This window comes from Notolepis coatsorum (genome assembly GCF_963971535.1).
Source record: "Notolepis coatsorum genome assembly, contig: SUPER_15_unloc_1, whole genome shotgun sequence".
In the NCBI taxonomy this organism is placed as follows: domain Eukaryota; kingdom Metazoa; phylum Chordata; class Actinopteri; order Aulopiformes; family Paralepididae; genus Notolepis; species Notolepis coatsorum.
This window is the reverse complement of record NW_028174866.1, coordinates 2,455,810-2,480,790: the sequence shown is the minus strand read 5'-3', so window position 1 is coordinate 2,480,790 and position 24,981 is coordinate 2,455,810. Positions and strand designations below refer to the sequence as shown.

The following is a 24,981-nucleotide window of genomic DNA, read 5'->3' as shown; positions in this document are numbered from 1 at the left end:
GTGTGGTCTGTAGAGAGACCACCCTGACGTGTGTCTGTAGAGAGACCACCCTGACGGTGTGTCTGTAGAGAGACCAACCCTGACGTGTGTCTGTAGAGAGACCACCTGACGTGTGTCTGTAGAGAGACCACCCTGACGTGTGGTCTGTAAGAGACCACCCTGACGTGTGTCTGTAGAGAGACCACCCTGACGTGTGTCTGTAGAGAGACCAACCTGACGTGTGTCTGTAGAGAGACCACCCTGACGTGTGGCTGTAGAGAGACCGAACCCTGACGGTGTGTGTCTGTGTGTCTGTAGAGAGACCACCCTGACGTGTGGCTGTGTGTCTGTAGAGAGACCACCCTGACGTGGCTGTGTGTCTGTAGAGAGACCAACCTGACGTGTGTCTGTAGAGAGACCAACCCTGACGTGTGTCTGTAGAGAGACCAACCTGACGTGTGGCTGTGTGTCTGTAGAGAGACCAACCTGACGTGTGTCTGTAGAGAGACCACCCTGACGTGTGTCTGTAGAGAGACCAACCTGACGTGTGTCTGTAGAGAGACCAACCTGACGTGTGTCTGTAGAGAGACCACCCTGACGTGTGTGTCTGTAGAGAGACCAACCTGACGTGTGTCTGTGTGTCTGTAGAGAGACCAACCTGACGTGTGTCTGTAGAGAGACCACCCTGACGTGTGTCTGTAGAGAGACCCACCCTGATGTGTGTCCTGTAGAGAGACCACCCTGACGTGTAGCTGTAGAGAGACCAACCTGACGTGTGTCTGTAGAGAGACCAACCTGACGTGTGTCTGTGTGTCTGTAGAGAGACCAACCTGACGTGGCTGTGTGTCTGTAGAGAGACCAACCTGACGTGTGTCTGTGTGTCTGTAGAGAGACCAACCTGACGTGTAGCTGTAGAGAGACCAACCTGACGTGGCTGATGTGTGTCTGTAGAGAGACCAACCTGACGTGTGTCTGTGTGTCTGTAGAGAGACCAAACCTGACGTGTAGCTGTAGAGAGACCAACCTGACGTGGCTGTGTGTCTGTAGAGAGACCACCCTGACGTGTGTCTGTAGAGAGACCACCCTGACGTGTGTCTGTAGAGAGACCAACCTGACGTGTGTCTGTAGAGAGACCAACCTGACGTGTGTCTGTAGAGAGACCAACCTGACGTGTGTCTGTAGAGAGACCACCCTGACGTGTGTCTGTAGAGAGACCACCCTGACGTGTGGCTGTAGAGAGACCAACCTGACGTGTGTCTGTGTGTCTGTAGAGAGACCAACCTGACGTGTGTCTGTAGAGAGACCAACCTGACGTGTGTCTGTAGAGAGACCAACCTGACGTGTGTCTGTGTGTCTGTAGAGAGACCAACCTGACGTGTGTCTGTGTGTCTGTAGAGAGACCAACCTGACGTGTGTCTGTAGAGAGACCAACCTGACGTGTGTCTGTGTGTCTGTAGAGAGACCAACCTGACGTGTGGCTGTAGAGAGACCAACCTGACGTGTGTCTGTGTGTCTGTAGAGAGGACCACCCTGACGTGTGTCTGTGTGTCTGTAGAGAGACCAACCTGACGTGTGTCTGTGTGTCTGTAGAGAGACCAACCTGACGTGTGTCTGTAGAGAGACCAACCTGACGTGTGTCTGTAGAGAGACCAACCTGACGTGTGTCCTGTGTGGCTGTAGAGAAACCAGTCAAAGTGCATTTGGTCAACCATTATCAGGTTATTACGTAGCACAGTATGTTCAGCCAAATATACACGTATGACCCGTAAAACACTGACGGTCGCACATTCCATTGTGTCAATAATTTCTGCTCTATTTGGGTTTATGTTGTATGACTTTAGGAGGGCACAGACCAGACCTGAGCACAACAATTATATAGCCGATATCTCTACATCGACTGCCTAATGTCAAAGGGGTTAATGGTTGGCCTCTTGGGACAGACGTGGTGGTGGTGTCACTGTGGCCATAAAGAAACGGGCGAGCAATGTGCCGCGTCAACACTGGGAGCAAACACACAACCTCGGAGTAGAAACTCTCTGGAGAACGGGCTGGTCTTCTGGTTAGGGTGCGGATTAACCCTCAGGATTAACCCCTAACCCAGCGGTGTTAGTGCCGTGTGAGCTCAAGGTAAACCGTCATCGCTATACAACAATATAGGGCCGTCGCAATTCATTGAGTAACTTCAATCATCTTGATTACAAAGAAAACTAAATTCTAATTCAGAAGCACTATGTTCTAAATTTTAAACATTACAAATACAAACATATATTTATTTATACGTCGAAAACACACTTTTCAGTACAAAGCATAGGAACATAGGCCTGCGTCAGTGGTTCTAAAGTTGTAAAGCCTGTGTAGCCTACACACGGATCATTTTGACTGCAAAAAAACATTTGTCGTAAACTCAATTAAACGGTCAAAACAATCAACAGTCAAAATAACCAACAAAATACTTATAATCAAATCAAAATAGTAACTTGCGACAGCCCTGTTGCCATTTAGTCAGGTACTAATTGTGGGGACAAAAGCTCATGTTTGCTATTGAGATTTGAAACCATGACTGTTCTGCAGCAGCACTGAGGAAGGAAGAGGGGGGGGGGGGGGGGGCAGTCTGCCCTCAGGGGACAGGCCAGTTCATACTCAGGGGGGGGTGGGGGGGGGGGGGGGGGGGGGGGCAGCCCTGCCCTCAGGGGACAGGCCAGTTCATACTCTGTCTCTGAACGTGCGCGTCAGACGGCCCTCAGCGCTCAGGGCAGGGCAGCGTTTGCATGACTCTGCATTCTGCGAGAGCAGGGCAGACGGGGGCAGAGCAGAGCGTTCTACAAAAGCACCCTGCTTTCACATTCAACACGGTCTCTAGTCTCCCGAGTGAGAACAACAGCCGTCTGAAAGCAGACTGAAGAGAGCGCTGCTTAGCAGAGTTATGCTAAGAGGGTGTTTGTCGCCGATACTTCTGGAAATGTTTTTATAAACAATTTGACGAGAACATGTTGATAAAAGCCTCCTACGGTTAAAGGGGCACTTCCGCCAAGAAAAACAATGCAGATTTATTTTGCACATAATCTCAACACACACTCGGACACATTGATTTAGTTTGTTATCGAGAGTAAACGCGTTTGAATATGGCCCACGCGGTGATCGAGAACACAATCGTGTTAATGAAACAGCTCCATGAAATGATTGCGTGCGAAATAAAGCAGTGTTGCTTTTTTTTTTTTTTTTTGGTGAAGTGCCCCTTTAAGGGGACGGTTCAGGTTTTTAACAAGCAAACTGGACTCTCACAAACGGAGCACTGCTTTCACTTCATCCCAGAAGCACTCGCAACCACCCGCACATCGGCTTCTGGGCAGAAGTCAACGGGGCGTGACAAGCGCTCCGAAAAGAGATCCCATATTATCACATGTTACACAACATATAGTCAATTAGATTTTATAGATGAGCTTCAGTGCGATTGTGTTTTCAGACAGAGACAACGCAATGTAGCAATTGCAGACACATTTCCACCTTCCGATGTCTCGAAAACCAGCACAACGGTGGAAACTGCTTTTTGAATTATAGACCGAAACAATTCATTTCACGATGAATCCTATTGGCTTCTCAAAAACCCAGACTACTCTTTCACTGCCACATGACAGCCGGTTACTGTGACAATACAGAAGGTTAGCCCTTTACTATCACACAACCGACGGCGATGCTCCATCATTAGCTAACCTTCTGTCGTGTGGCAGTGAAAGGGTTAACATATGAAAACATATGAAAGGCAGGGCGGCTACGTGGTGCAGTGGGCAAGGCGCTCACCACGAATACTGGAGACTGGGCTCGAACAGGTTCGCCTCCCTGTTCGATCCCAGCGCTCCACATTGCTTTCAGTTTAGCTGGTCGTCCGTACTAATACACATTGGCCGTATTAGGGGGTGGGAAACTGATGGGTGGGGATCGGGCGTTGTGGACAGCGACTCCTACAGGTCGGTTGGTGCGCCTGCGCAGTAGAATCAGGAAGCGACGGGGGCGGCGCCCCTCCAAAGCCCAGACCCCTGACGCTGAAAGATCGAGCCGCGCAGGTGGGAAGATGCGACTGCTGTTACCTCGAGTATCGGAGGGTATGACTTAGTCCACATTGCAGCCGGCTTGTGGGAGGCAAGAAACAGCGTTCGAGACAGGGGAGGGTTGAATTGGACGATATGAAAATTGGGATGGGAGAAAAATAGAAAATGGGAGAAAAAGTGGATAAAAAAAAATAAAAGCTGATAAGGCGTGAAGGGAGGGAGGGAGGGAGGGAGGGAGGGAGGGAGGGGAGAGGGGGGGCAGGGACTGTCTGGGGACCACACGGTGCGTCCAGTAGCACCGTCTCCACCACCCCCCCGCCGCAGCCCCTCAGACCCCGGTGATCTGATCGCTCCTGACAGCGTGATGGACGAGCGTTCCCCGCGGCTCACCTATAGTCCGGCTCCACGTTAACGAGAGCCCACGATGTTTTTGGGTAACATTCCTACGGCGGGTCGAACAAAACTTGGGTGCGGTGAGAGTTTTACGAGGTGCTGACTGAGAGAGAGACCCCTGTGAGTGAGCCCCCCGTGCAGAGGGGGCCCGCGGTACCTGGATAACTACTGTGTGTCTCGGAGAGCCAGGCGCACGGCGCTACTTCCACATTCTTTCCCCCGCTCTCCCTTCGCCCACTGGAACTCCCCCAACGTTCACAGAATAGCTCTATCGGGACGTTCTCCTTTTTCCCCCCATTAGTCATCCGTTCAAACTTATGGTTCCTTCCGACAAGTGAGCCAAACAAAAACCCACAAGTTTAACATTCCTGTTGTTCGATCGGGACCAACGGAACACCCTGCCCAAATAACTCCCTGCATACCCAAGTACCTGAGTGAGTCCATGGTGAGAAAATAAATAAAAGAACAACCTCGTATTTGCTGTGATGATCTTTCCTCGTTTGGTTTTGCTTGCTTTTAAAACCACATTCCAAACACGAGACTTTCATTATTACATTCCTTTCCACGTGTGTGTGAAGCTACTATGTGCAGACTGCAGTTTGACTCACAATCAGGTGTGTCACGTGTGTGACCTAAACACACTGTTAGGGGTACCTGAAAATCGGATAATAAAAAAAGAAAAGGCAATTAAATAATAATAATAATAATAAATGGACTGCCTCACATTTTACCCATGGATTCACTCACACATTCACACACCGACGGCGGAGGCGACCATGCAAGGTGCCGACCTGCTCATCGGGACCAGTTAGGTAGGGGTTAAGTGTCTTGCTCACTTCAACACGCTGGGAATCGAACCGGGAACCTCCAGATTACCAGACGACTGCTCTAGCTCCTGAGCCAGGAGGTTCCTCCTCACCCCGTGTGTACATGACTACAGTCCGGGCGGAAGCAGCAGAGACAGGAGGAGACCCAATTAATTTCCCACAGAACTCCGCCAGCCAGCCGGGTCGGGAACGTCTGGTTTTTTGCACCAGGAATGTTTTGAGAGCGGATTGTGATGAAACACATTATTTCTGTAAGAAAGACTACTTTATCAAAAGAAACCTGCGTCAAGCCGTACATTCTCCAGGGCTGTGAGGAGGAGGCCAAGCGGAGCTCGACGTGGCTCCAATGCTAACCGTCTCGGCACGTTTACATCATATGAATGAATACATTGATACAATACATACATGAAGCTGGGGTTCCCACACTTTTTAGAATTCATTAAAATTAGATCGGGGTGATGTTTTTCCACCAAGCATGCATTGTGTGTGTGTGTGTGTGTGTGTGTGTGTGTGTGTGTGTGTGTGTGTGTGTGTGTGTGTGTGTGTGTGTGTGTGTGTGTGTGTGTGTGTGTGTGTGTGTGTGTGTGTGTGTGTGTGTGTGTCTGTGTGTGTGTGTGTGTGTGTGTGTGTGTGTGTGTGTGTGTGTGTGTGTGTGTCTATAAAGAAAACATAAATCTTACTTGATCACTATTGCCAAATACAAATAACAGGCTATTCCTCTCACCATCTCCAACACTGGTGCATTATAATTAACCTATTAGCCTACAAAAGGTTACAATTAGCCCCCCCCCCCCCCCCCCCGCTCCCTAATAGGACTCAATGAGTTGTGTGACCCATCGTTAGGCCACTCAACCCTTCATCTGAACAACGTTACTACAGAAGCAATGACATGCAATGATCCTGAAGTCAACTTGGATAATGATCCAGACGAGTCCAGAGTGTGAGCTCGCTGCTTAACGCTGCCGTCACAACATGAACATTATTTAATTCAGTCGATAAACAGTTGACAAGAAAGCCACTGAGGCGTCGTAGAGCCTCGCTTAATATGACTCCAAGATCCATTGTAACCCCGCCCCCCCCCCTTCCCAAAAAAAACATTTCAGTTGGCATTTGAGCTTGAAGTGGAAAATACAGATTGGACTTATCTACAAATCAATGGAACGAAACCGTTCTGCAGCAAAGCCCCTCAACATTTTAGCCCTACATTTGGTGGCACTTTGTTGATCCGATTACACGTTGAAATAACAATAATTAACCCATGAAATGTATTGCTTTGTCCGAGTAGTGAAATGTGCCGTGGGGACATCTAACGGAGGAACCCCTCCAGCACACGACACCGAGACACACGCAGACGTTATGATGATGACACATCTGTACTAACGACACCCCGGGCTCAGAGGGAACCGGTTGGGTATAAATCCGCTACGCCGACATTGAAAAGCAGCAGCGCCATCACTACTGTGCTGATTGGCAGAGCCCTCGGCTCAGAGTGTACAGTGTGTGATGCTGGACTTCTCAAAGACTCTACTGACAAACAGCTGTGAGGGGCCAGTCGGTTACCATAGACCTGCCGGTAAACACTGACCTGTATCGGGGCGTGCCAGTCCATTACCACAGACCTACCGGTAAACACTGACCTGTATCGGAGTGCCAGTCTGTTACCATAGACCTGCCGGTAAACACTGACCTGTATCGGAGTGCCAGTCTGTTACCATAGACCTGCCGGTAAACACTGACCTGTATCGGAGTGCCAGTCTGTTACCATAGACCTGCCGGTAAACACTGACCTGTATCGGAGTGCCAGTCCATTACCATAGACCTGCCGGTAAACACTGACCTGTATCGGAGTGCCAGTCTGTTACCATAGACCTGCCGGTAAACACTGACCTGTATCGGAGTGCCAGTCTGTTACCACAGACCTGCCGGTAAACACTGACCTGTATCGGAGTGCCAGTCTGTTACCACAGACCTGCCGGTGAACACTGACCTGTATCGGAGTGCCAGTCTGTTACCATAGACCTGCCGGTAAACACTGACCTGTATCGGAGTGCCAGTCTGTTACCACAGACCTGCCGGTGAACACTGACCTGTATCGGAGTGCCAGTCTGTTACCATAGACCTGCCGGTAAACACTGACCTGTATCAGAGTGCCAGTCTGTTACCATAGACCTGCCGGTAAACACTGACCTGTATCGGAGTGCCAGTCCATTACCATAGACCTGCCGGTGAACACTGACCTGTATCGGAGTGCCAGTCCATTACCATAGACCTGCCGGTGAACACTGACCTGTATCGGAGTGCCAGTCTGTTACCACAGACCTGCCGGTGAACACTGACCTGTATCGAGTGCCAGTCTGTTACCATAGACCTGCCGGTAAACACTGACCTGTATCGGAGTGCCAGTCTGTTACCATAGACCTGCCGGTAAACACTGACCTGTATCGGAGTGCCAGTCTGTTACCATAGACCTGCCGGTAAACACTGACCTGTATCGGAGTGCCAGTCCATTACCATAGACCTGCCGGTAAACACTGACCTGTATCGGAGTGCCAGTCTGTTACCATAGACCTGCCGGTAAACACTGACCTGTATCGGAGTGCCAGTCTGTTACCACAGACCTGCCGGTGAACACTGACCTGTATCGGAGTGCCAGTCTGTTACCACAGACCTGCCGGTGAACACTGACCTGTATCGGAGTGCCAGTCTGTTACCATAGACCTGCCGGTAAACACTGACCTGTATCGGAGTGCCAGTCTGTTACCATAGACCTGCCGGTGAACACTGACCTGTATCGGAGTGCCAGTCCATTACCATAGACCTGCCGGTAAACACTGACCTGTATCGGAGTGCCAGTCTGTTACCATAGACCTGCCGGTAAACACTGACCTGTATCGGGGTGCCAGTCCATTACCATAGACCTGCCGGTAAACACTGACCTGTATCGGAGTGCCAGTCTGTTACCATAGACCTGCCGGTAAACACTGACCTGTATCGGAGTGCCAGTCCATTACCATAGACCTGCCGGTGAACACTGACCTGTATCGGAGTGCCAGTCCATTACCATAGACCTGCCGGTAAACACTGACCTGTATCGGAGTGCCAGTCTGTTACCACAGACCTGCCGGTAAACACTGACCTGTATCGGGGCGTGCCAGTCTGTTACCATAGACCTGCCGGTAAACACTGACCTGTATCGGAGTGCCAGTCTGTTACCATAGACCTGCCGGTAAACACTGACCTGTATCGGAGTGCCAGTCGGTTACCATAGACCTGCCGGTAAACACTGACCTGTATCGGGGTGCCAGTCTGTTACCATAGACCTGCCGGTGAACACTGACCTGTATCGGAGTGCCAGTCTGTTACCATAGACCTGCCGGTAAACACTGACCTGTATCGGGGTGCCAGTCCATTACCATAGACCTGCCGGTAAACACTGACCTGTATCGGAGTGCCAGTCTGTTACCATAGACCTGCCGGTAAACACTGACCTGTATCGGAGTGCCAGTCTGTTACCATAGACCTGCCGGTAAACACTGACCTGTATCGGAGTGCCAGTCTGTTACCACAGACCTGCCGGTGAACACTGACCTGTATCGGAGTGCCAGTCCATTACCATAGACCTGCCGGTGAACACTGACCTGTATCGGAGTGCCAGTCTGTTACCACAGACCTGCCGGTGAACACTGACCTGTATCGGAGTGCCAGTCCCTCCACACGTGAAACAGACTCACACTCTGTGACTCTCTGCGTCCTGCAGGGCCTCGTAACTCAGTGAACACTATAAAACCTACACATCCCCAAAAACAATGAGCTGCATAAATCTGGCTCTGGCCACAGTGCGAGGCTGGCGAGTCTGTGGCGACCCCCACGCGACCCCCACACGACCCTGAGCCTCAGACTGACTCTCTAACTTCATCTCTACACCAGGGGGGCCAGGCCTCAGACTGACTCTCTAACTTCATCTCTACACCAGGGGGGCCAGGCCTCAGACTGACTCTCTAACTTCATCTCTACACCAGGGGGGCCAGGCCTCAGACTGACTCTCTAACTTCATCTCTACACCAGGGGGGCCAGGCCTCAGACTGACTCTCTAACTTCATCTCTACACCAGGGGGGCCAGGCCTCAGACTGACTCTCTAACTTCATCTCTACATCAGGGGGGCCAGGCCTCAGACTGACTCTCTAACTTCATCTCTACATCAGGGTCAGGCTCAATTCAGGAAAGACCTTTTCTTTAACATTCCATTATTGAAAACTTTTGACTTGAAAAATCACTTACATTAAGTATCAAACACAGTACCAGAGAGTCTCTCTACTACACTACTACACAATACACTGGTACACAATACACTCTCTAGAACACAATACACTCTCTAGAACACAATACACTCTCTAGAACACAATACTCTCTGGTACACAATACACTCTAGAACACAATGCACTCTCTAGAACACAATACTCTCTGGTACACAATACACTCTGGTACACAATACACTCTAGAACACAATACACTCACTGGTACACAATACTCTCTAGAACACAATACAATCTCTAGAACACAATACACTCTGGTACACAATACACTCTCTAGTACACAATACACTGGTACACAATACAATCTCTAGAACACAATACACTCTGGTACACAATACACTCTCTGGTACACAATACACTCTAGAACACAATACACTCTCTGGTACACAATACACTCTAGAACACAATACACTCTGGTACACAATACACTCTGGTACACAATACACTCTGGTACACAATACACTGGTACACAATACACTCTCTAGTACACAATACACTCTCTGGTACACAATACACTCTAGTACACAATACACTCTGGTACACAATACACTATCTGGTACACAATACACTCTAGTACACAATACACTATCTGGTACACAATACACTCTCTGGTACACAATACACTCTAGTACACAATACACTATCTGGTACACAATACACTCTGGTACACAATACACTCTGGTACACAATACACTCTGGTACACAATACACTCTGGTACACAATACACTCTGGTACACAATACACTCTCTAGAACAATACACTCTCTAGAACAATACACTCTGGTACACAATACACTCTCTAGAACAATACACTCTCTGGTACACAATACACTCTGGTACACAATACACTCTGGTACACAATACACTCTCTAGAACAATACACTCTGGTACACAATACACTATCTAGTACAAAATACACTCTGGTACACAATACACTCTCTAGAACAATACACTCTCTGGTACACAATACACTCTCTAGAACAATACACTCTCTGGTACACAATACACTCTCTGGTACACAATACACTCTCTAGAACACAATACACTCTGGTACACAATACACTCTGGTACACAATACACTCTGGTACACAATACACTCTGGTACAAAATACACTCTCTAGAACACAATACACTATCTGGTACACAATACACTCTCTAGAACAATACACTCTGGTACACAATACACTCTGGTACACAATACACTATCTGGTACACAATACACTCTCTAGAACAATACACTCTGGTACACAATACACTCTGGTACACAATACACTCTCTAGAACAATACACTCTGGTACACAATACACTATCTGGTACAAAATACACTCTCTAGAACAATACACTCTGGTACACAATACACTCTAGAACAATACACTCTCTGGTACAAAATACACTCTAGAACACAATACACTCTCTAGTACACAATACACTCTCTAGTACACAATACACTCTAGAACAATACACTCTCTCGGCGCTGGATTCTTTTGTTGCATACCGGTAAGCCACGTCTCGGGCAGTTCAGAGGTCAAGCTCTCCAAAAAGAAAAAAACACACATCCTATTCTGTGTCCAAGGAGAGGGGGGGGGGGTGTGTGTGACTGGGGCGGGGAGAAAGGAGACACCTTCCTGGAATGCGGGAGGTGGTATTGATTGATGCAGCGCAGCAGACCCCCACGCTCGCTCCAGTTAAACCACAAAGCTATTATCAGGCCATTACAGAGCCACAGTCGGGAGATTGGGTTCCCCCGTTCACTCCGAGAACTCTCGATGGCCATTGTGCCCCCGCGGAGCGAGCGGGGGGGGGGGGGGGGGGATTATCCTGTCGTAGCCGTTCACACCTAGTCACTCATATTCAGAACACAAAGAAGAACTTGTGCAAAAGGGTTAATTTGTGTACAGAGAGGATAAAGAGGGGGAAGAAGAGGGACATTATGCAATGAAATTATATTACCAAGCGTTTCTTTTTCTTTTTCGGGGGTATTGTTCTGCAGTTAGATGCTCAGAGTCATCATGAGGTCCAGTCCTAGTGTAGGTGCTCAGAGTCATCATGAGGTCCAGTCCTAGTGTAGGTGCTCAGAGTCATCATGAGGTCCAGTCCTAGTGTAGGTGCTCAGAGTCATCATGAGGTCCAGTCCTAGTGTAGGTGCTCAGAGTCATCATGAGGTCCAGTCCTAGTGTAGGTGCTCAGAGTCATCATGAGGTCCAGTCCTAGTGTAGGTGCTCAGAGTCATCATGAGGTCCAGTCCTAGTGTCGGTGCTCAGAGTCATCATGAGGTCCAGTCCTAGTGTCGGTGCTCAGAGTAATGGAGCAAGACGAGCAGCTGCCCTCCCAGCCCCAATTACATTTAGAACCAACACAGACTAAAAAAAAAAGGATATTCCTGGTTATGTCCAACCTGACCACATTTTTCGATGACCTGTCCCGGGATCGTACGCTCGATTCTGACCGAAACCTCACACATATATATGAGCGAGTTGTGTTTTTCTGGTTGGTTTCAAGTTGGCTGCGGATCCGACCGTGTTGAAGAAAAATACTGGAATACTTTTTTTTATTTTAAAAAGAGACATGAATTGTGTTACATTTGTTGTGTTTTGCTTTTGAGTGCAAGGAAATATAACTTATTCACGGTCTAATCAACCATGTTGTGGGTCAAGATATTACCCAGGAATACAGTAGCATTATATAACAGCGCTGGATGTCACTGGTTTCCCAATTTACTGTAGATTCATTAGGCTGGATGGTGCGGGGGGGGGGGGGGGGGGGGGGGGGCCGCCTGCCAGTAGACCTGCCCTCGTTGTCCAAACATGTCCTTCGGTCAACTGAGCTTCCGTAGCAGTTCAGCAGAAACTCAGTCTGCAGGGAGGGAGGTGTGCTAGAAATAATGTGTAGTGGCAATCTTCACACATGTTTTAAAGATCGATGTTGGGATTTTAAGAAATCGATTCGATTTTATTCAAATGAAACTACTACTGGTGTGACGTTACGAGAGACTGAGGTGACGTTACGAGAGACTGAGGTGACGTTACGAGAGACTGGTGTGACGTTACGAGAGACTGGTGTGACGTTACGAGAGACTGGTGTGACGTTACGAGAGACTGAGGTGACGTTACGAGAGACTGGTGTGACGTTACGAGAGACTGGTGTGACGTTACGAGAGACTGGTGTGACGTTACGAGAGACTGGTGTGACGTTACGAGAGACTGGTGTGACGTTACGAGAGACTGGTGTGACGTTACGAGAGACTGGTGTGACGTTACGAGAGGCGAGGCGGTGCTGAGAAGAAGAGCCACCATCCCTCTGGCCTCAGACACCACCCGGTCCCACAGTGACTTCTAGGACGTATTACAGCATCATCATGAATCATGGCTCAACACTGAGCCGGTAGCCGACAGTCTCTATATAAAAACAATCTTTGGAGGCTTGATACAGGGGAGGGGGGGGGTCTGGGGGCCATTTGTACAAACAGTGTTTGAATCAAGAGCTTCTGTTGACAGATCACTGTTTCTGAACTGTCTCAAGACTAAGATACCATGTCTGTTTCTGAACTGTCTCAAGACTAAGATACCATGTCTGTTTCTGAACTGTCTCAAGACTAAGACACCATGTCTGTTTCTGAACTGTCTCAAGAGGACACCATGTCTGTTTCTGAACTGTCTCAAGACGACACCATGTCTGTTTCTGAACTGTCTCAAGACGACACCATGTCTGCTTCTGAACTGTCTCAAGACGACACCATGTCTGTTTCTGAACTGTCTCAAGACTAAGATACCATGTCTGTTTCTGAACTGTCTCAAGACGACACCATGTCTGTTTCTGAACTGTCTCAAGACTAAGACACCATGTCTGTTTCTGAACTGTCTCAAGACTAAGATACCATGTCTGTTTCTGAACTGTCTCAAGACTAAGATACCATGTCTGTTTCTGAACTGTCTCAAGACTAAGACACCATGTCTGTTTCTGAACTGTCTCAAGACTAAGACACCATGTCTGTTTCTGAACTGTCTCAAGACTAAGATACCATGTCTGTTTCTGAACTGTCTCAAGACGACACCATGTCTGTTTCTGAACTGTCTCAAGACTAAGACACCATGTCTGTTTCTGAACTGTCTCAAGACTAAGACACCATGTCTGTTTCTGAACTGTCTCAAGACGACACCATGTCTGTTTCTGAACTGTCTCAAGACGACACCATGTCTGTTTCTGAACTGTCTCAAGAGGACACCATGTCTGTTTCTGAACTGTCTCAAGACGACACCATGTCTGTTTCTGAACTGTCTCAAGACTAAGACACCATGTCTGTTTCTGAACTGTCTCAAGACTAAGACACCATGTCTGTTTCTGAACTGTCTCAAGACTAAGATACCATGTCTGTTTCTGAACTGTCTCAAGACTAAGACACCATGTCTGTTTCTGAACTGTCTCAAGACTAAGACACCATGTCTGTTTCTGAACTGTCTCAAGACGACACCATGTCTGTTTCTGAACTGTCTCAAGAGGACACCATGTCTGTTTCTGAACTGTCTCAAGACGACACCATGTCTGTTTCTGAACTGTCTCAAGACTAAGACACCATGTCTGTTTCTGAACTGTCTCAAGACTAGGACACCATGTCTGTTTCTGAACTGTCTCAAGACGACACCATGTCTGTTTCTGAACCGTCTCAAGACGACACCATGTCTGTTTCTGAACTGTCTCAAGACGACACCATGTCTGTTTCTGAACTGTCTCAAGACTAGGACACCATGTCTGCTTCTGAACTGTCTCAAGACGACACCATGTCTGTTTCTGAACTGTCTCAAGAGGACACCCATGTCTGCTTCTGAACTGTCTCAGACTAGGACACCATGTCTGTTTCTGAACTGTCTCAAGACGACACCATGTCTGCTTCTGAACTGTCTCAAGACTAAGACACCATGTCTGTTTCTGAACTGTCTCAAGACTAGGACACCATGTCTGCTTCTGAACTGTCTCAAGACGACACCATGTCTGTTTCTGAACTGTCTCAAGACTAAGACACCATGTCTGTTTCTGAACTGTCTCAAGACGACACCATGTCTGTTTCTGAACTGTCTCAAGACTAAGACACCATGTCTGTTTCTGAACTGTCTCAAGACGACACCATATCTGTTTCTGAACTGTCTCAAGACGACACCATGTCTGTTTCTGAACTGTCTCAAGACTAAGACACCATGTCTGTTTCTGAACTGTCTCAAGACTAAGACACCATGTCTGTTTCTGAACTGTCTCAAGACTAGGACACCATGTCTGTTTCTGAACTGTCTCAAGACGACACCATGTCTGTTTCTGAACTGTCTCAAGACGACACCATGTCTGTTTCTGAACTGTCTCAAGACTAGGACACCATGTCTGTTTCTGAACTGTCTCAAGACGACACCATGTCTGTTTCTGAACTGTCTCAAGACGACACCATGTCTGTTTCTGAACTGTCTCAAGACGACACCATGTCTGTTTCTGAACTGTCTCAAGACGACACCATGTCTGTTTCTGAACTGTCTCAAGACTAAGACACCATGTCTGTTTCTGAACTGTCTCAAGACTAAGACACCATGTCTGTTTCTGAACTGTCTCAAGACTAGGACACCATGTCTGTTTCTGAACTGTCTCAAGACTAAGACACCATGTCTGTTTCTGAACTGTCTCAAGACGACACCATGTCTGTTTCTGAACTGTCTCAAGACTAAGACACCATGTCTGTTTCTGAACTGTCTCAAGACGACACCATGTCTGTTTCTGAACTGTCTCAAGACTAAGACACCATGTCTGTTTCTGAACTGTCTCAAGACGACACCATGTCTGTTTCTGAACTGTCTCAAGAGGACACCATGTCTGCTTCTGAACTGTCTCAAGACTAGGACACCATGTCTGTTTCTGAACTGTCTCAAGACGACACCATGTCTGCTTCTGAACTGTCTCAAGACTAAGACACCATGTCTGTTTCTGAACTGTCTCAAGACTAGGACACCATGTCTGCTTCTGAACTGTCTCAAGACGACACCATGTCTGTTTCTGAACTGTCTCAAGACTAAGACACCATGTCTGTTTCTGAACTGTCTCAAGACTAAGACACCATGTCTGTTTCTGAACTGTCTCAAGACGACACCATGTCTGTTTCTGAACTGTCTCAAGACGACACCATATCTGTTTCTGAACTGTCTCAAGACGACACCATGTCTGTTTCTGAACTGTCTCAAGACTAAGACACCATGTCTGTTTCTGAACCGTCTCAAGACTAAGACACCATGTCTGTTTCTGAACTGTCTCAAGACTAGGACACCATGTCTGTTTCTGAACTGTCTCAAGACGACACCATGTCTGTTTCTGAACTGTCTCAAGACTAGGACACCATGTCTGTTTCTGAACTGTCTCAAGACGACACCATGTCTGTTTCTGAACTGTCTCAAGACGACACCATGTCTGTTTCTGAACTGTCTCAAGACGACACCATGTCTGTTTCTGAACTGTCTCAAGACGACACCATGTCTGTTTCTGAACTGTCTCAAGACTAAGACACCATGTCTGTTTCTGAACTGTCTCAAGACTAGGACACCATGTCTGTTTCTGAACTGTCTCAAGAGGACACCATGTCTGTTTCTGAACTGTCTCAAGACTAGGACACCATGTCTGTTTCTGAACTGTCTCAAGACGACACCATGTCTGTTTCTGAACTGTCTCAAGACGACACCATGTCTGTTTCTGAACTGTCTCAAGACGACACCATGTCTGCTTCTGAACTGTCTCAAGACTAAGACACCATGTCTGTTTCTGAACTGTCTCAAGACGACACCATGTCTGTTTCTGAACTGTCTCAAGACGACACCATGTCTGCTGTTTCTGAACTGTCTCAAGACGACACCATGTCTGCTTCTGAACTGTCTCAAGACGACACCATGTCTGTTTCTGAACTGTCTCAAGACTAAGACACCATGTCTGTTGCTTCTGAACTGTCTCAAGAGGACACCATGTCTGTTTCTGAACTGTCTCAAGACTAAGACACCATGTCTGTTTCTGAACTGTCTCAAGACGACACCATGTCTGTTTCTGAACTGTCTCAAGACTAGGACACCATGTCTGTTTCTGAACTGTCTCAAGACGACACCATGTCTGTTTCTGAACTGTCTCAAGACTAAGATAACATGTCTGTTTCTGAACTGTCTCAAGACTAAGATACCATGTCTGTTTCTGAACTGTCTCAAGACGACACCATGTCTGTTTCTGAACTGTCTCAAGACTAAGATAACATGTCTGTTTCTGAACTGTCTCAAGACTAAGACACCATGTCTGCTTCTGAACTGTCTCAAGACGACACCATGTCTGTTTCTGAACTGTCTCAAGACTAGGACACCATGTCTGTTTCTGAACTGTCTCAAGACCAAGACACCATGTCTGTTTCTGAACTGTCTCAAGACTAAGACACCATGTCTGTTTCTGAACTGTCTCAAGACGACACCATGTCTGTTTCTGAACTGTCTCAAGACGACACCATGTCTGTTTCTGAACTGTCTCAAGACGACACCATGTCTGTTTCTGAACTGTCTCAAGACTAGGACACCATTTTGTTAGATGACCTGAAACAACCCCAAAAATATAAGCCCTCATATGGAGAATGTGTAGATTTTATGAAAAATGCAGGGAAATTATTACAAACCCCCCCCCCCCCCCCCCCCCCCCCCACACACACACTAACCTACCCCCCCCCCCCCCCCCCCCCACCACTGTACAACATAATCGGCTGCCCATGGGGGCACTGTGTCCGGCGTGACCAGCGGTGCCGAGGCCCAGCATTACAGCCTGGATTATGACCGGTTCCCAAACTACTTTGTTCCGTCACTGACGGACGGACTGACTGACTAATGACAGGGTGCTGCCCGGCTCCAGCTGCAACGCTGTGTAAACTCCACAGCTGTAGCTGCCCGGGGTGCACCGCACTCTGGGTGGCTGTCAGACATGAAGGGGTTAACAGGCTTCAAACAGGCCCATATCACACCGTATTAAAACATATATTCATTTTCCAACATGCGCCGGTGCCGTTATGCAGATTGTGAGTGTGTGTGCGAGCTCGCGTACAGTATGTGATGTCACTGATGTGTCATACTTCTGGGCATCGCTTGCCACACAGCGATGCCCAATATATTTGAATGAGACAGAGTTCCTGCAGCTGTAGCTGTATCCTCGACAACATGATAAGTTGAACTTGAACTTAATAAGTTCAGTACCAGTCTCTCTCTCTCTCTCCCACCACAATAGAATTCAACTAGTGTTTTTCATCTCTCTGGCAGACAGGTCGTTTCAACAGAACAGAACTTGCCGTGTATAGCCTATACAGTACACACCGTCACCTATCAAACTATCTCTCTAAATGCAAGAAAAATAGACAAGTACATTTCAAAAGGATTTCCTCCATCAGTGCCAGGTGTCTCAGTCTCACTCCATCTCATCCGTCACAACAACAACAACAACAACAACAGGTGATGATCTGTAAAACAGTTGTAAGTTGAGTTGGTCGACTCACCTCGTTAGACGGGATGTTGACCACACCTGTCGATCGGCGCTTCTCCCTCAGCTTGCGCTTCTCGATCTGACCTTTGCCCTTCCTGGCGCTCGGGCCGGAGCTCTTCTTGTCTTTGACTTTGCTGCCGGGCGACGGGCTCTCCTTGTCACTGTCGTCGCACGGCGTGGGTGCGGGGTCTTGGGGAGGAGGGCACGGGGTCTTCTCGGTGTTCTTTAGGTCCCCTGCTCCGGGGGGGGTCTTGTCTGTGTTCTTTAGGTCCCCTGATCCAGGGGGGGTCTTCTCGGTGTTCTTTAGGTCCCCTGCTCCGGGGGTCTTCTCGGTGTTCTTTAGGTCCCCTGCTCCAGGGGTCTTCTCGGTGTTCTTTAGGTCCCCTGCTCCAGGGGGGGTCTTGTCTGTGTTCTTTAGGTCCCCTGCTCCGGGGGTCTTCTCGGTGTTCTTTAGGTCCCCTGCTCCAGGGGTCTTGTCAGTGTTCTTTAGGTCCCCTGCTCCGGGGGTCTTCTCGGTGTTCTTTAGGTCCCCTGCTCCAGGGGTCTTGTCAGTGTTCTTTAGGTCCCCTGCTCCAGGGGTCTTCTCTGTGTTCTTTAGGTCCCCTGCTCCAGGGGTCTTGTCTGTGTTCTTTAGGTCCCCTGCTCCAGGGGTCTTGTCTGTGTTCTTTAGGTCCCCTGCTCCGGGGGTCTTGTCAGTGTTCTTTAGGTCCCCTGCTCCAGGGGGGGTCTTCTCGGTGTTCTTCAGGTCCCCTGCTCCAGGGGGGGTCTTGTCAGTGTTCTTCAGGTCCCCTGCTCCAGGGGTCTCCTCCTCGGACCTCTTCAGGGCCACGGGGTGCTGCTGGGATGAAGAGGATGAAGAGGATGAAGACACGACGCAGCTGACAGGAGCGGAACCCCTGCGGTCCGGGTTGCCGCCGTCGTTGTTGGTGTTGGTGTTGTTGTTGTTGTTGTTTAGCTCGCTGTTCGCGGGAGCGTTGCGAGTTTCACTTGTATTGCCGCTGCCGCCGGTCCCGCTCCCGATCGGCTCACCGCTCCCGGTACAGGCACCAGTGGCCGCGGCTATGTCCCCGAGCATTTTTGCCCTCATCTTCTCCCGTTTCGCCTTCCACTCTTCCAAGAAGTCCGTCGGATTGGACTTGAACCCGCCCGTTGCCATGACGACGATCCCGCTCCCGGTCCCTCCCGTGTTTGTTGTTGTTGTTGTTGTTATTCACCACAACAAGTGCGCAGAGTTTGTTTGTAAAGATAACACAAACAACAACACACTCCCTGTGCAAGTTGGTGTAGAACTGTTCTGTTCCCGAGACGTGAGCTGGTTCTTCTAGCGACACATTCCTCGACATGAATCCTGTTGACGGGAAAGAGAACAGAACAGTCAGACGGACTTTGAATGACTTTAAACAAGTTCTGTGTTCTGGCTCGTTGTGTTGCCGTCCTACTGTATGTCCTACTGTATGTCCTACTGTATGTCCTACTGTATGTTCGAGCCAACTGTTAGATCCAGTTTCAGTTAGTTTGTATCATCGTCGTCACACAACGAGGCAGTGCGACGCCGACAAAGTTACAAAACTGTGGATCGGCTCGCAACAAAGTAACTTATTCTTGTAGCCAGGGATAGTTTATGATGCCACACGCGACAACACATTAATAATACTATTAATATATAACTGATTTGAGATGTGTGTGTGTAGACACGTACCTGCACCTCGGCTCCGCGGTCTCTCTCTCTCTCTCTCTCAGGTGTGAACGCGCTCCGCTCCGCTGTAATGAAGAGGCTGCACTCGGCGTCACAGCAGCCTGTAGGGGAGAGCAGGGTCGGCTGTGGGGGAGAGCAGGGTCGGCTGTGGGGGAGAGCAGGGTCGGCTGTGGGGGAGAGCAGGGTCGGCTGTGACGTTCCCCCCCCCAGCCGGGGATGCGGTCTTCATGGGACGGGGCTGCACTCTCCGTGCACCCAAAGATTTGAGCAGAAGCGCATACATGCACGGATGTGTGCAGGCATGCGTTGTTCATGGGACGGGGTAGCACGGTGTGCAAGCTCACTCGCTATTTGCATATCAATAGCTCCGGTCGTCAGGTGTGTTAAATACGTTCTCAGACACATTCACACCTAACTTGTTGTGAAGACGTGTTACATTCCATTCGTAGAGGCAATTAGGCACTGTCTTTAGTCTGTGCCCAAGCGAGGGGACATTAAATGCGCATTCGCGGGAGCGCGCGCACGCGCCAGGAACGCGCGTGCACGTGGTGCGTGTCACCCCAGATGATTTCAATAACGCACCACTGGATGTGTGTGAACGGCACACGCGTGCACACAGGAATGCGCTACACTCGCCAACTCGCTATAAGTACCCACCTGGGCTACTTTGCATATCAACCAGGCCACGTGAGCGGATCGGCGCGGCCGAGAAATCCGCTCTTTGCTCTTTAAAGCTTGGTCCGCTCCGCTAATCGATCATGTTGACCCCGCCCCCAAGTCGCTCTCCGCTCGCTCACCGCTCACCTTGAATCGAGCGCTCCCCGCGCCAGATCGCTCTGCTTTTTTTTTTTTTTTTTTTTTGGAGCATGGTGTAAATGAGCTCAAACTACAACAGTCTACACCCCCTGGGCCCCTTAACAATTGTTTGTATTGAGCCGCATTGTAATTGTACCCATTCTGCAATGTTAAATAACGTTGTTTATCCATTCACTAGCTCTATTAAGCGATGATAGTTAGCCGAGCCACAATGCTATGGTCGCTGCCATTAACGTTAGCATGTAAGCTAACGACAACAACAATGGCGTCGATACTTTTCTAACATCCTGTGAGTGACAATGCCTGAACAGGATATCACAGGTTCACCCTTCTCAATTCTCATTGGTTGAAAATGGCCTTCATGTTTGTACATCGCCATCTGTTGCTTTGGCATTGTACTACATGTATATTACATCAACAGTGTTAAACCACTGTGAGCGGCCTGGAGTGGATTGGAGCGGAGGAGAACTCTCGCTCCGGACGTCGCGCCGACCCATTTTAAAACCCACTCCTCGCTCACGTCAAAACCGCACGCTCCGCTCCCCGCGCCGCTCACGCTCCGATCCGCTCACATGGCCTGATATCAACAGGGATGCAGTGGCGGTACCACGGGGTGCCACGCCGTCCTAGTAGTTCGCTGAGCAGAAGTACGCGCAGTCGTGCACAAAAATGCGTTCACAATTTCCACTGGACTCGTCGCGCCGTGCGCCAAGTACCCGGCGGCCGGCACTTATATCTATCACCTAGACTTTGCATAATAATAGGATACCGATAGCATAACAAAGAACGAGAAAAGCAAAACCAAAATACAAGCCCTGTACCAATTGGTGGGGGTTTGCTTGAGCTGTGGAACCTCTCAGTGACAAATGGTCCCGACTGGAAGGATGAAGGATGAGACATTTCTTAAGTTGTGCTTCAGAAGGAAACTGAATGTAAGTTACATTGTTAATTTAGTTTGTATTTACTTTTCTAGTTTAAGTTCATTCAATTAAAGAAATTGTAACTACAATTACATTTAAAACATTGTTTGTTTTTCAACCATATCTGTTGACAATATAATTTCTTTATATATTGAAGGCTACATCCTGCTACCTTTTTCAGCTTCTCTATTTCAAGGCAATATTTACAAAAACTAAACTAAAACTAGTCATTTCCTATACAAACATGCTTCCTACTATTTATTCTGCATAATAATCATCTGTTCTGCGCGCGCGTGGCGTCCAGGCAGTTATGATATTACGACTGCACCACTGCTTGTGTTACAGTAATGAAAATAATTTATTCCCTGTACATGTGTCTGCTAACAATTGATTACGTTTGATATTGCCTATCCCAAACCAGGGGCGGAGCTAGGGGGTGGCTACCTGGGCTCAAGCCCCGGATGTATTCTGAAAAGCCCCGAATCTATTTAATTTTTTTTTTTTTTTTTTCAATTCATCATTGTTACATGAAAATATGTTTGCACCAGATTTAGCAGAAGCTAATTTCCATCTGTGGTCTATCCATCTGCTAACTGTATTTGAGTGAGTTAAGTCTTGGTGTTATGGTAGACTCAGACCTAAGCTTTAAATCACAATCAACAAGTTGACAAAAACTTAATTCTTCCACCTTAGAAACATAGCTAAAGTACGGCCATTTATAAATCAAAAGGACGCTGAAAACCAGATCCATGCCTTTATCTCAAGCCAACTCGACTACTGTAATGCACTCCTTACCGGCCTCCCGAAAAAATACGATGATAACTATTTTATTGCAATGCACTATTGCATTATTTTATTCTATTTTACTAACCATTTTATTGCACTGCACTATTTTACTTTGTATCAGTGAATCATAGACGCCTGGCCATAAGAGCATTCGGAGCATCTCTGCTCTCCCACTATTGAACTTGGGGGAGCAAAGGTATGCTCTTGCTCCACCACTTTTTGATTATATGAAAAATATGATATATCCCCCCCCCCCAATATATAAATCTAACCATAACTACGTTATGGTTAACTGAGTTTTATAGTGAAAAGAGCAGCTTTATTGGTCAAGATTGAAGGCTCTATATTGCAGGAAATTGCACGTACAGGTTCATTAAATTCAAAAAAAATCTGTCGTGGAGGGGGTCGTGCACCCCTTGCCTGCCCAAAAAATACAAAAAAAAATACAAAAAAAAATACAAAAAAAAAAGGGGGGGGCCCTTCTGGGCTAAGCCCCGGATCTCCTACAATCCTAAATCCGCCCCTGTCCCAAACATGAAAGGTACAATTTTGTTAAATTTAACAAACATAAATAAATAATTAATAATACAAAAGAAAACCTATACCCAGCTACACATCCTCTTTACTTTCAAGCTCAAAATTGTCTGCCTGTTCTTCATAATTAACCACAATTTTGTAATTGACAGCGTTTAAGTAAATGTTTAACTTCTGTTGTTTATTTTTTCTACCATACTGTTTTCAGTTATGCCCCACACTAAATACATATTGGTGGAAATACATTTAGTTAAATGTATTTCTTGCTGTGATGGTTGGGAGGGGGGGGGGGGTCAGAGGGGCGGGGCCACCTTGTTCTTGCTCAGAGACAGCTGTTGCAATATACATTTGAACACCTTCGTTCTAACTATAATCTAACTTGTTCACATATTACTTTGGGAGGTGGTAAATATATAAAATTTCTATACTATAGAGAATTATTTCAAATAATTTCATATATCATGTAAATTACTGACACATGACATTTGTGTCATATAATCAGGGGTGCGTTGGTCATGGGACGGGGGTTGCACGCCAAGCAACCGGCTCTGTGAGCAGAAGCACGCGCGTGCACGCAACTTTGCATAACAATAGCTCAGATCGTCAGGTGTGTTCAAATACGTCCTTAGATACAAAAGTTCAGACCGCTAACACTAGCATCAACCAAAAATATGTATTTAGTGTGGGGCATAACTATACAGAAAAAAATAAATAACAGAAGAGGCATACATTTACTTAAACGCTGTCAATTACAAAATTGTGGATAAAATATGAGGAACAGTCATAAATGTTCCACTTTGAGCTTGAAAGTGAAGAGGGTGTACAGTAGCTGGGTCTGCTGTATGTTCCAAAGATGGATACTGATTTCCAATACATATGGTAGACCACTGCACTTCCGCGTTACATTGAAATCACAGAGGAGATAGCGGGGGGAGCAAATTAATGAGTGTGGATGAGAGCCGTGATGTAAGTGGTTGTAGCTACGGCTGTGGGGGCGCTGGAGACATGATGCAATAGACTTGTATGCGCCTGAATCTCCTGAACACGGCGCGACCCATTCCAAATCGATCGGAACTTAATCGGCCGAGATAAAGTCCCCTTTTCAGCACCTACTCCCCATACGCATGCGCAGACTGCCAACGTATTCTGACGGCACGCGATGAGGCGCGAAACCGGGTTTGAATGTTCCATCAGTTCCATCCATCCACCTGGAGACTCAATGAGCTAATTGTAGATGTCGCCATAAGACGCGTCTGGCCATTGAGTGGGATCATTTTTCCATTATCCTGTTCGGCTGAAAGGACACCGGCCGAGTAGGGTATATCTTGCACTGGCCACCGAAGCGGCGAAGCAGGCACAAGCTCCCCCCTCTGATGGAACGTTCTAACCCGGTTTCGCGCCTCATCGTGTGCCGTCAGAATACGTTGGCAGTCTGCGCATGCGTATGGGGAGTAGGTGCTGAAAAGGGGACTTTATCTCGGCCGATTAAGTTCCGATCGATTTGGAATGGGTCGCGCCGTGTTCAGGAGATTCAGGCGCATAAAAGTCTATTGCATCATGTCTCCAGAGCCCCCACAGCCGTAGCTGCAACCACTTACATCACGGCTCTCATCCACATTCATTCATTTGCCCCCCCCCCCGCTATCTCCTCCCCGATTTCAGAATCCCGGAAGTGTTGCGGTAGTCTATGGTCAATTGCACTTTCATAGGTGTAGCTACTTTTTTTTTTTTGTGAACAAATTTTTTTTTTTTTTTTTTTGACATGACATACAAACATTTACAGTAGAAATCCACTATAAATCACAGGGCTATTACCGACATAATACTAACAATCATGACAGCCCGGTTTTTTTAATTAAAATAGATGTAGATTAAAGATTAAAGATATACACAGATTAATTACAATACAATACAACACATAAATGCTCTTGCTCCTTCTCCCCCCCCCCCCCCCCACCGGACCCCCCTTGAATACATCCATTATTCCGCTTGATACCAAGGATTAAAAGTTCATATAATGCGTGTAGCTACTTAAAGTGTAGCTACTTTCTAAAGGACCGCCCCAACTGTCCCCCTGTCCCATCCGACCCCACTCTCCCCTACTGGAAAGCGCTCTGCCCCTTCACACACTCCAGCTATTCTGACTCCTACTA

General features: G+C 47.7%; 1 protein-coding gene across 1 annotated transcript; it reads right to left on the bottom strand.

Moving 5' to 3' along the window:
• Nucleotides 1-17,404: 17,404 nt before the first annotated feature.
• On the bottom strand, nt 17,405-19,830 carry LOC311242247 (uncharacterized protein; the record flags this gene model as incomplete). Its single annotated transcript, XM_084338444.1, has 3 exons — nt 19,776-19,830; nt 18,090-19,424; nt 17,405-17,515 (listed from the first exon to the last, which is right to left on the bottom strand). Exons 2-3 carry the CDS (start codon nt 19,230-19,232, stop codon nt 17,405-17,407), a joined length of 1,254 nt encoding a protein of 417 aa, XP_084194570.1. The 5' UTR covers nt 19,233-19,424; nt 19,776-19,830.
• Nucleotides 19,831-24,981: the final 5,151 nt, after the last annotated feature.